Genomic DNA, 13,144 nt, shown 5'->3' on the forward strand with positions numbered 1-13,144 from the left:
TCTGGATAAACACTCTTGAAATATTTAGACAGATGATCTTACCATAACAGAATACCTAATTTGCAAGATATACCTTTAAAAGCTTGAAAAGTAATATAAATCCAGCTGTTTTTAAGTACTTAGGCAAAGTGAATTTTCTTCCATATTGCTCTGGATTATTTTCCTTTTTTTTTTTTTCCCCTAAAGATTTTGAGAGAGAAAGAGTGTACATGCATGAGCAGAGGGAAGCGTAGAGGGAGAGGGCAAGAATCTCAAGCAGATTCTATGCTGAGGATAGCGCCTCATGCTGGTGATCCCACAATCCTGAGATCATGACCTGAGCCAGAATCACAAGTCAGATGCTTAACCCACATGCTACCAAGGCACCCCATTGTGGATTATTTTCTATTCAAATAATAATAAATGTCTTTTTAATGCAAGCCTAAGACTTTTTTTCCTAAAAAAGAATACTGCCATAAAGTGATAAAATGAACATCTATGAACATGTACAGCATAAAATTTGCTTCTCTAAGCTTTTTGAAAAGTTAAAGAAGTCTTAAAATGTAATACTCTACACATTGGTAACTGATCTAGTAAATTAGGTTTTTAACAATTAAAGAACTGTAAAAGATTTCATAAGACTCACAACAGAACAAGATGAGGTCATTACCCTCACTTATATTGTCAGTACAGAATTAAAGGGAAGCAAATTTCAATTCTAAATGAGGAGGAATTAAAAAAAAAAACAATTGGAGCTATTTAATAGACTGACTTTAAATCCTACAATCCACATTATTGGATGCTCTTAAACTGAGGTTAGATGATCTTCTATCAGGAATGGCATAAAAAGAGTTTATATACTAAGCAAGAAGCTGTACTAGCCTACTAATAAAATTCAGTGAACTCTGAAGATTCTTTTAGCTCTCCAAATCTCTTTTAAAGAAATTTTAAATGAGTGTTTCTCAAAGAGCCATTCACGTAATTGTATCCAAATCACCTAGTGGTGCTTCTAAAATGTGTATCCCTCTGCCTCAAAACTCCTACCCTCTTCCCCAGGCAGAATAAGGATCTCAAGATGTTCAAAAATCTGTATTTTTTTATAAACAACTTAAACAGATTAAAAATCATTTAGGTTATACCAGGCAGAATGCAAATTAGCTTTAGGTGTGTTCCACAAAGATGCCAAGAAAGAAAACAGAAATAATTTTACAAAGTCTTATAGAATGTTTTTATTGCTACCTGATGTTCCCCATTGCTAGGTGCAAGATGAAACTCAAAATGACAAGAGATTTAATTTTTAAGCTCCTGTCCCAAACCACTAGCTATTACGAAGTAATTCTATAAGAATCTATAACCATCCATCCTTTTAAGAAACTAAATATAGCATGGAATTATATAAGCGACTAATTTTACATCTTCATCAAAGTCAAAGAAAGCTATGATTCTAGTGAAAGCATAGACAATTCTTACAGACCTAATAGACATTCAAGAAAAAACCTTTCTTAAAGGAGACCGAGAAAAATTTAAGCATCTGAGAGAGCATCAGACCTAAAAGGAAATATGGCAAAGAACTTTGTAACCAAATTAAATCTAAGAAACTATCATCCTCAAGAATTCATATTTGGAAAAAGAAGATTTAGAAAAGTAACTACTTTTGAGGGTAAGAAGAACTGCCACTGTCATATATTACCAGCGGGAATGTGATTTGGGGGGTAACTTAGTAACATTTTTCAAAATTGCAAATGCATACATCTTTACCTGCCATTCTATTTCTAGGAATTCATCATCTTAGAGACAGACTTACAAGTGCAAATAACAAATATAAAAAAGTCATTCACTATGCATTTTGGTAGCTGTAAAAAAATATTAGAAATAATCTAAAGTTCCTTCAACCTGTAAGTGCTTAAATAAATTATGATACCTTTATACAAAGACGTACCACACAGTGAGAAATAATTAGGAAATTCTTACATACTTGACATGGAAATATTTCCAAAATACATTAAATGAAAAAAGCAAGATGCAGAAAAGTATGACCTATATTATCTATTCATGCAAAATACCAAGTATGATTACAAGTTACCATGAAATAAAAAGCTCAACAGAACAATGAATGTGGTTTACCTTAAATAAAGGATCATGAATGCAAAATATGATTTTATATTGATATATTTACTCAATGAAAAGAGGCCAAGAGGTACTGAAATCCCACTTACCAACAAGTATACTGCTGATGTAAACTGGCTGTATAAAGTGACTCAGCAATGCTCCCTGTACACCAAGCACTTCCCATCTTGTCAATTTGTCACTTGAGGACATACTGCTTACTCTATTAACATCTGCAGGACAGTAGACAGTGAGATAAATTTTGCCTTCAACAGCCACATGGAGACTCAGTTCTTCATTGGCTTCAAATGCAGATATAGAATGTGGATTAAGACGCCTAGAAAAAGGAAAGGGTTTTTTTTTCTTTTACAAAACAAAGTATACAAAATGGGGTATTACTCAGCCATAAAAAAGAACAAAATCTTGCCATTTGCAATGACATGCATAGAGCTAGAGAGTATTATGCTAAGTGAAAGTCAGAGAAAGACAAATATCATATGATTTCAGCCATATGTGAGATTTAAGAAACAAAACAAATGAGCTAAAGGGAAAAAGAGAGGGAAGGCAAACCAAGAAACAGACTCTCAATTACAAAGAACAAACTGATGGTGGGGGGATGGGTTAAAAAGAAGGTGATTAGGATTAAGAAGTGCACTTGTGATGAGTACTAGGATCATACAGAAGTGTTAAATCACTATATTGTACACCTGAAACTAGTATTACACGGTACGTTAACTGGAATTTAAATAAACATTAAAACAATTTAAAAAAAGTGGACAAAGTAAAATCTATATGTACTTAAGAATTGTTTTCAAACATGTTTAACTTGCCATTCCTTAAGATTAATACCAAACAGAAATTAACCATATTTAGAGCTTCTGGGCAAAGATAAATTCTTTTTACTGCCTTTATGTCCCTTAAAATCAAATGAAAACTTAAGTTTTGTTCCTTCCACAGTTAAGTCATTTTCTTTCTCTGAAATTTTTTTAAAAATTTAAAAAAATACAAGAGAATGAAGAAAAAAAAAACTGACAATTTGTGTTCAAAATTAATCTCCAGTAAAATATGTTTAAAAAAAATGTAAAATCATTTGTCCTGAATCTTCTCTCCAGGAACAGTCCTTGCACTTGTTTTCAAAGGTGTAACTGGAAGAATTTCTAAAAAAAATATTAACCATGGTTATCTCTAGATAGACTTGCTTTTCTCCTTTGTGCTTGTCTGTGCTGTTTAAGTGTCATGCTGATGCTACTCATTCATCAAGATAATAAAGTTTTAGCTACAGACTCAGAAAAACTGCATTAACTCCAGTATTAGTATGTGAGTATACATAAAACCAGGCTTTCCTAACATTTATGAAGTCTTAAAACTCGAAAGAAGAAAATTTTCAACAGCACAGAAGTATGTGGAATAATTTTAGTAGTAGTAGTAACAGATCAGACTGAGTGGAGGAGAGGCCCCAGCTAGAGGCCACAAATAACACCTCAAGTCAGAGGGAGAATACGAATAGGTATGAGTTTACTTGTTCTAGTGCTGTTCTAGGGACTTAGAATATATGATCTAGCCATTCTAACTGCTTTTAAAAACAACTTCTATAATACTTACAATTGTGACTTAATCTGAGCTGACCCTTTAGGCAACTGGTTCATATAGAGATAAATGTTGATATTCTGTTTCAGAGTCAGTAGATTAGAAGCTGGTTCTGTACAAAATATTGATTTTTCCATCATAGCAGGATTTTTGCTGTAGAAGAGTAGAAGTTGTCTATAAAAGTACCTAAAGAAAAGAGTTATAACTTTATTAAGTAATAAAATTTTACAGTAATTTATTTTAAGCATCATATTCATGTGTGTCGTGAACAATGTCCCTCATTGAAAGGCTATTTCTCCAAAGGAAAGTTTGGAAATTAAGAATTCCTAAAATAACTTTTGCCTTATTTAGAGAAGAGTTAAATCCTGTAAGAAGTCCTCAACTGTAGCCCAGTCTGACATGTGACCGGCCTAAAAGCACCATTCCTTGACTACTACTACACTCATTTCACGTTTGAGTCCTAAACAGTCATATCCAGCTAATGACCCATTTCTCTATTGATTCCTCTTTTTTCTCAGTTCTGCTCTCAGCCTCCTACGTGAAGTGTAAAAATTCTCCTTGCTTCTTTTTCCCTTCCCTGACAAAACAACCAACCACTGTGGTTCCTGCTTCATAGTGGTTCTGAAGACAAAAACAAAGAATTGCAAAAACAATACGATGAAAATCATAAGTCATAGTAAGAAGTGGAACAAATTTCCTGAGAAACTAATACAAATCAATCAGGGGACAAATACCATTTTGCTTATTAAAAACATTTTAGTCCTTTCATCAGAAATAATTTTAAAGACTCAGCACAAGCATATAATAGGGCCAAGCATGGGAAGAAATAAAAGAAGTAATTTTAAAGAGGTCAAATAATTCAATAAGCACCAACGAAGATTAGAGAACAATGAGTTGCATTAACTTCCCCAAAATTTTCTCTTTAAGATTATAGGATTCGTTCCTTATAGAAACATGTACTTAAGTTTTTCAGACAAAATTAGGTCTAAATTTGTTTTAAATTACTCTACCACAGTAAATACCAACAAAAAGTGAGGATGCAAAGATTAAATAAGAACAGAATGCTGATAACTAAATATGCTGATAACTGGATATGATCACAGATATTGGTATCAGAATGCTAATAAACTGAATGATAGAATTCATTATCCTATTCTTACTGTGTTTGAAAATTTCCATTAAAAAGTTTTATAGAAAGTAAACTCAAAAAAAAAAAAGTAAACTCAATGGCTTAACAGAACCAAAATCTGGTAGATACTGGAAAAAGTAACAAATTCTTCACTTTTCATATGAGGACTTCTAAGGAGTAACATTGCTGGCTTCTCTTTCTGCTATTTTCACTTTCGTTCTCATTCTATTTCTCTTTCTCATTCCTAGCTTCTCTACCTACTATTCACGCCTTTTGTAGAGAGCAGAGTGACTACCAATGAATTTAAGAAACAGGTATGCTCATCTCAGCCTTTTCTGCCAGCCTGTACAAACTTATAGTTACAAAAACAAAAACAAAAACAAAAAACAGGGATGCCTGGATGGCTCGCAGTTGAGCCTCTGCCTTTGGCTCAGGGCGTGATCCTGGAGTACCGGGATCGAGTCCCACACTGGGCTTCCTGCATGGAGCCTGCTTCTCCTTCTGCCTATGTCTCTGCCTCTCTGTCTCTATGAATAAAATATTTAAAAAAGAAAAAGTCAGGAGGATGAAAAGTATAGCAAAGGGAACAGAGTCAATAATATTGTACAGTTACAGATGGTAACTACATTTACCATGATGCGGAGTATGGTGACTGCTGCATACTAACATGTTTAACATCATATGTCAACTATATCTCAATTTAATAAAAAATACCATTATCTACATTCTGCTATAAACTCTGCATAGACATCATGAATGTAAACTTACTGGCTTCTAATGATGTTTTTAAATGTGGCTAATTTGGGGGTGAATATTACACCAAGTCTCCCTGGTCCAGATCTAAAGCTATATACTCAGTTACTTTGATCAGTAATAAAGATGGTATATTAAGAAAAAAGTTGTAGGACTCTTAAAACTGAGTTCATAAAGTCTTGATAAGAAAGGCCACTAAAATCTACAAATTAAGACACATTGTAAAGTTTTTTAAAAAAAATGACATAGAAATAATCAGAGACTGTCATATCCAAGGCTCAATGATCAGTAAAATTCCATTTGTAAATAAAGACACTGATATGTGGTTACTTTGGGCTGAAAGAATTAATATTTGGTGGCATTAAATATATGTTACCTTACCTAAGGAGAGACCTTCTGGCTGTAACGACAGCATGAGTGTCGTGCAACACTCTTCCATTTGGCTTAATGCACTGGCTGTAATTGTATTCACCTGTGCCTATAGCTACAACTTCATGCTGTCCAGCTGAAAGGAAAAGGTTAACAGTAACAGGTTATTCTGGCCTCTTTCTTCTCTATATTCAACCTCTACCTTACCATTTTAAAGTTACTAAAATATATTGACCAAAAAAATGGAAAATCCCAATTTTAAATAAGAGTTTGAGGGTCTTCTGGGAACATTTTTTAATAGTTCAATAATATTCCTAAAAAGGCAGATATTTTATGATAGTTCATCTAAAATTTTACCACCATCAACAGAATTGTCAGATATTCTTAGTTTTCAACTACACATCTATTTCTTCTACATCTAGATGTGTTTGGCTTACTAGAGACTTCATTTGCCATTCTACTTCTGCCTTAAAGTTATCTAATGACTATTTTTTTTCTATTTTTTCTTAATCCACTCAAACTCTGCAAATCAATTTCTCTGTTCTACTTAAACTGTCTTAAAGATTATTTGAGAGCGTGTCCACATGAGGAGGAGGAAAGGAAGAGGAAGAAGTAGTCGTCCCACTGAGCTGGGAGCCCAACCAGGGACTTGATTCCAGGATCCTGAGATCATGACTTGAGCCAAAGGCAGACACTTAACCAACTCAGCCACCCAGGCACCCCTGAAACTGTTTTAAAGAAACAAGCACCTTATTCTTTTTCTAACAGTTCTTCTCCATTTTTTTTTCTGTACCTTGAGATTTCTTGAAACTCTATGCTCAGATTACATAATCCTTTTTTCTTTCACATCCTAACTCTAAGGCTTTTCTATAGTGTAGTCACTAAGCTCATTGTTCTTTTTTCTCTAGAATATTCTCCTCTGAACATCTTGCGTTTTTTTTTACTTCATATTGATTATTTCAGAAAATCTCTAGTCTTAGACTTTCAAATAAAGTTCAGTTTCAGGGGTGCCTGGGGGGCTCAATCAGTTGTGTCTGACTCTTGATTTTGGCTCATCATGATCTCAGAGTCCTGAGACTGAGCTCTGTGCGACAGAACCCTCAGTCAGGCTAGGCTCCATGCTCAGCAGGGAGACTGCTAGAGATTCTCTCTTTTCTGCCCGCTCATATATTCACACACTCTCTTTAAAATAAATAAATCTTAAATAAAAAGGTTTCACCTTTGCAAATACCTAAAAGGACTTTCATTAATTCAATAAAAACTGAAGAACTAAAAAGTATACGCTAGGAATAAAAAGTTGAGCAAGACATGCCCTCATGAAGCTTCTAATAAAGACAGAAAAAGACTAAACAAACCACAAACTATGACATGTGCTTTAAAGGGGCCAATGTAAAAAAATAATGGAGGGCGAGGTTACCTCATGCAAACTAGATGCAGAATCTCTATGAAACCGAAATTTAAGTTTCAACATGAGGTGTGAGGTAAGGGGCATTGCAGTCAAAACAGCAAGCTTCTGGGGACCCTGGGCAGGGAGACCAGTATAGCTGCTCCAGCAAAGAGGTAAGGAAATGGCATCAGATGAGGTCAGAGAGTCATCATAAATCATGCTAAGGAGTCTGTGGATTTTACTCAAGAGCTATGTATGGTGAAGCTGAGGGTAAGAGACTGAAAACCATATTGTGTTACATTTTAAGATCATTCCTTTACATGGATATTTAGGGTCCAAGAAGCTGAAGACATAATGACTTAAGACTTGAGTAATGAAGAGTGGTTGGAAAAGAATAATCAGATCTGACGTAGTGTTTGGGGACATAACAGAACTTAGACATAAACTGTTATTAGGTTATTAGGGAAAGAACTCAGTTTTTTAGCCTGCCTAAACAACTGGGAAAATGCCAGGTACTGAGATGGAGAAAGCTAGAGGGGAAATAGAACTAGATGGGAAAAATAAGAAGTTCCATCATCACAAATGTAGCTGCTCCAGTAAGTGGATGGTGGTGGTAAAAGCAAATTATATAGTGTCACTAAGTTCTGGAATGGTGATGTAAAGTTCTGAGTTATAAATAGAAACTCAGTTTATATTTAAACTCTGTAACAGGACCTGTCATGTTTCAGGGAGATACTAGTTTCATAATGCAGTAAAAGGCAATAACAGAAGGGATTCATCAAGTTGAAAGAGGGAATGGAACCAATACTTAAGTGAAGGGATCAGCTATCAAAGATCCTTCCTCTACTCACAGCAGAGAAGATGAGCTCAAATGGAAGAAATTACATAGATTTGATGGTAAAGAACAAAAGGAAGTTTGGATTTGATAGTTTCTTACAGACACAATAAAAAAATTATGACACATGAGGCAGCTGGGTGGCTCAGCGGTTCAGCACCACCTTCAGCCCAGAGAGTGATCCTGGAGACCCTGGATCGAGTCCCATGTTGGGCTCCCGGGATGGAGCCTGTTTCTCTCTCTGCCTGTGTCTCTGCCTCTCCCTCTCTCTCTGTCTCTCATGAATAAATAAAAAAAAAAAAAATGACACATGGCCATTAGTTAAAAGCAGGGATAGAAAAGAGGATCTGGGATATTTGAGGACAAAGTATGAAGTAGACATTTCAGGGCATGTGTGATCAACCCTGCTAGACACCGGTTGGCTGGGCAGTGAGGAATATCCACTTGAGGCTTCTAATACATTGTAAGTATGCATTGATCAAGTCACTTATTCCAGGAACGTGTACTTAATTTTACTCAGTGTCTCCGCACCCTAGATTTACAATTGTATCACTAAAACCAGATTTATTACTCTCATCCATGCTATTCATACAACTTCACATCAGCTTCCAGATTCCTGTGTATATGGGAACAATGATCATTCTACTATGTAAACTTGAAATGCTAGGTCTTATTTCATCGGTCATTGTCACTTTCATCTAATCACATCAATTTCTAAAAAATATTATCTTCTTTCCCTGTTCATATCTTTCTCAACTCTAATGTAAGCAGCTCCATTACAATAATCTAAGTTACAATACTCTAATTCAGGACCAATCCTTGTAGTATTTTTAAAAAACTGTTGGCAATTATTGCTTAAACATCAACTTATTTTAATCATTACAAATGTAATTTAAGCTTTTCCTAAATGCCAAGTACTGTGCCAAATAATTTATATTATCACATCTAATCCTAGTACTCCATGAAATAGAAGTTATTACTTCTATTTTTCAGAAATTAGAAGAAAACTGTAGCAGAGAGATGTTAAATATATAACATGCCCAAAGTCACTTAGGTAGCAGAGCTAAATCTCATGCTGTATCCAACAATTAGAGTACGGTATCAATCCCTAACCAAAAATCTTTCACCACTTTCTATTTCATGAAATCCAACTTTTGACTGGATTTTAAAGGACTCCATAATCTGGTAACATCTTATCAACCTAACTATATTTTGTATTACGCACACACATACACACACGTATGTACACACTTTTCTGCACTAGTAATAAATTTCTCTCATTGTTCCATGAAGTTTTCTCACTCCCACTTTCTTCCCTTATGCCTTTCTCTCTTCAAAAATGTCTTTTCTTCTATTTATCCAAGCCTTATTAACCCTTAGTTTCACGTCCCAAAGATTTTAACCTTATTGGCTCTCTACAATCTATTAATTTTCATGCATTTTTGGATTACAGAAAATAACTGTTATCAACTTAGACTTTCAACAGTATTTGTATATATGTGTGTATAAACATTCTCTCCCTAAATTATAAAAACTCCCTAAGGATAGACCAAATCTGGGGATCCCTGGGTGGCTCAGTGATTTAGCACCTGCCTTTGGCTCAGGGCTTGATCCTGGAGGCCCCGGGAATCAATACCCCCTTCAGGCTCCCTGTGTGGAGCCTGCTTCTTCCTCTGCCTGTGTCTCTGCCTCTCCCTATGTGTCTCTCATGAATAAATAAAATCTTAAAAAAAAAAAATAGACCAAATCTCAATTGTTTTATATCATCTACATCTTACTCCAAGATGAACATAAAATTCAAATACTTTTATTAAATTATTAATCTAGAACACTAAAGGGTAAATAAAAGATAAAATGTAGTTAGAATCATAATATCCACAAGAAAAACCAGAAGCTCATGATTTTTCATATTATAATATTTTCGTATTTGAAAATGTGTTCATTTTTATGGGGTCCTTCTCAATGTTTTTTACAATGGAAAATTAGATTTCAAGTTGGTAGTAGTTCCAACAGAGTTACTGTTTAAAATGTTAGGCATTTTACTTTTCTGCAGTTCTCTATTGGCTTCTGGTCAGTATACTGTAACATTGAGAGCCTTTGTATTTAATGATCCACATCCACTAGAAAAGGCCACTTCAAATCAATGCAACACCATTGTAAAAAGGACCAAAGAGTCAAAATACTACTATATATAGCTCCAATGATGAGGTTATTTAACACTTTTTCCATAAACCAACACATCCCAAATATCTGGACTTACCTCTTTCAATTATAAAAGCAGCCAATGAATTGCTACATTTCAGATATTCGGAATGATTAGAAATTAGTTTATTAAATGTTTCTTTAACAATTTGTGATATCTTTGCGTACTGAATATGTCTCCCTTCTGGAAAAAAAAATCAAATGGAATATGATTTGAAGAACACAGTGCTTTCTCCCAGAGGCCTCTATTATTCCTATTATAACCTTACAATTGAGTTTGTAATTTACATATGTGAACAAATTATAATTTATGCCACTGATTGATATTTTAAAGCATTCAATTCTAAAAAAGACATGTTATTGAGCTTTATGGAAAATTTATTGTAAAAAGATTAATACTTCATATTAGTTACTGATCTATATTTGATGAAGTATTTAAAAATTATACAAGACACAAGTCATTTAATAGGATTGTCCCACACTGCCAACTAACATCTCACCAAATGCCAGTAGTCTTCCCTCAACACTGTGACAATTAAAATACATTCCCCTTAGTACTTGCCCCGCTGAGAACCACTGCAAAGAACTAAGCACTTAGACCCTTGATACAGTTCCATGTTCCCACTGAAGAAGTCCTGCACTTTGCAAGGGGATAAAGATAATTTTAAGTAATTAGGATTACTAGAAAACAGTTGATAATCAAGAATATAATCAAAAGTTACCTGTGGATTAAAAAAAAATGACAGAGCTTATTAAAATTAAGGTTCTGGGGTAGGGCCTTGGCCATTTGTTTTGTGTACCCCTACTGAAGAACCATCGTTCTAGAGAATGAGAGGTTGCAGAATCCCCTAATACAGTGTTTCTCCAAGTTTAGCTGCAAATCACTAATAGCTCCTGATGTTTCATGATGATTGCTAAGCAGTCTACCAAGTGGTTTGCAGTCCGTTTCACATTTTTAGAGGACAAAAAGCAATGAAACAACTTTGCTGTCATGCGTTACATAAGAAATGAAGAATTATCATTTTCACAAATTCTTTTTACCTGCTCAATAATCATTACATTAAAAAAGCACACAAATAATAAAAGTATGATATTAGCATTCTCAACTAACATTCTACTAATGGGACACAACACATTTCAGTTAGGCCATTTACATGCTTTGTTTATATTTGTTAAACTTTAATTTTTCTGTTACTATTGTTAATGCTCTCTTATTGGCAAAAACAAATTCACATTATCACGAAGAATGTGAACAATCACAAAATCAATCACAAAATGAAGCTCAGGAAAAAATGAAGTAAGGGCTATATTCTTTTATCTCATCACAAAGCATATAACGTGGAGATGTAAATTATTACAATTGCATGCTAGCATACATTTCACCAAAACTGTTATCAACAAAACTATCCATGTGTGGTGTATGAATTAGTTTTTGATCCTTACACAATAAAAACGTAATGAGAACTACTCAGCAACTTGGCCCTGCTTATCACCAAAAATTCATGATACAGAGGAAAAAGTAATAAAAAATATATAAATAAAAATATTTTTAAGTTTAATTTTTACTTTATTTATTTTTTTTAAAGATTTTATTTATTAACTCATGAGAGACACAGAGAAAGAGAGAGGCGGAGACACAGGCAGAGGGAGAAGCAGGCTCCATGCAGGGAGCCCGATGTGGGACTGGATCCTGGGTCTCCAGGACCACACCCTGGGCTGAAGGCAGCATTAAACCTCTGAGCCACCCAGGCTGCCCTAAATTTAACTTTTTACCAAATGCAGATAATATTACCACTTTCTAATAGAAACTTTTAGAATCTGTAAATATAAACATATGTCACTCAAAAAACCAAAAACTGGAACATTCTGAAATGCACCTTTTGCATTTACCTAGTCTCAGACATCACTCAGGGACTACCTCATCCTTCTTTGTGGGTCCACAGAATGAATGTACTATAATTTGTTTAATCATGTCATATATAGTTAGCGTGTATTTTGTGTTATGGAGTAGAAAAACACACTGCAATTAGTACTGACAGAATAAGAATTGTGGATGGGCAAAAAAATGTTCTGCTACACTTTAAATGGTTGCATCTAAATATCATAAAGAACATTTGGGACTTGACAACATATAAGTATACCTCTTAAGTATACCTCTTGATCTTAATTCAGTGTTGAAGGAAATAATACTGTGAATATAACCAAGTCTTAGTTACTAAACGTGTCTCTTATTACCATGCATGTAAAGAATAAAAATCAAATGCAATACTATTTCCCTTATACATTTGTCCTGGCTATTGAGGAAACAAAATGTTCTCCCAAGTTACTGAAAATGAAGGATGAGATAAAAACATGACATACATAATGCCATTTAACACCATTTCTTTGGTTTTAAGTAGCTAATTTCAAGTGATCTTTAGTATCATGTCACCTGAACCTATCCTCAGAGCCAAAATACCACTTTAAAAATTTGTATTTATTTATTGCAGACAGGGCAGGAAGTGCAAAGGGAGAGAAGCTTAAGCAGGCTCCACACTTAGTGTGGAGCCCAGTGTGGAGCTCCACCTCTCAACCCAGAGATCATAACTTGAGCCTAAATCAAGAGTTGGATGCTTAACTGACTGAGCTACCCAGTCACCTCAAAATATCATTTTTTAAAGATTTTATTTTTAATTTATGGGGGGGGGGAGGGAGAGAGAGAGAGAATTGGTGGTGGGAAGGGCAGAGGGAGAAGCAGACTCCTTGCTGAGCAGGGGGCCCAGAGTGGGACTCAATCCCAGGACTCTGAGATCATGAC

General features: G+C 34.7%; 1 protein-coding gene across 11 annotated transcripts in view; it reads right to left on the reverse strand.

Moving 5' to 3' along the window:
* The window catches only part of ADAD1 (adenosine deaminase domain containing 1), a 98,541-nt gene that overhangs the window by 76,010 nt on the left and 9,387 nt on the right, over positions 1-13,144 (reverse strand). For 10 of the 11 annotated variants that reach the window (XM_049097409.1, XM_049097408.1, XM_025420525.3 and 7 more), the window contains exons 6-9: positions 10,406-10,531; positions 5,936-6,059; positions 3,688-3,858; positions 2,196-2,422 (exon numbers count right to left, since the gene is read on the reverse strand). In XM_049097409.1, coding sequence (XP_048953366.1) covers positions 2,196-2,422; positions 3,688-3,858; positions 5,936-6,059; positions 10,406-10,531 — 648 coding nt within the window. The remainder of the gene's footprint in view (positions 1-2,195; positions 2,423-3,687; positions 3,859-5,935; positions 6,060-10,405; positions 10,532-13,144) is intronic. The other variant, XM_049097413.1, reaches the window with a different exon arrangement.

Source organism: Canis lupus, chromosome 19, assembly GCF_003254725.2.
Source record: "Canis lupus dingo isolate Sandy chromosome 19, ASM325472v2, whole genome shotgun sequence".
Classification (NCBI taxonomy): domain Eukaryota; kingdom Metazoa; phylum Chordata; class Mammalia; order Carnivora; family Canidae; genus Canis; species Canis lupus.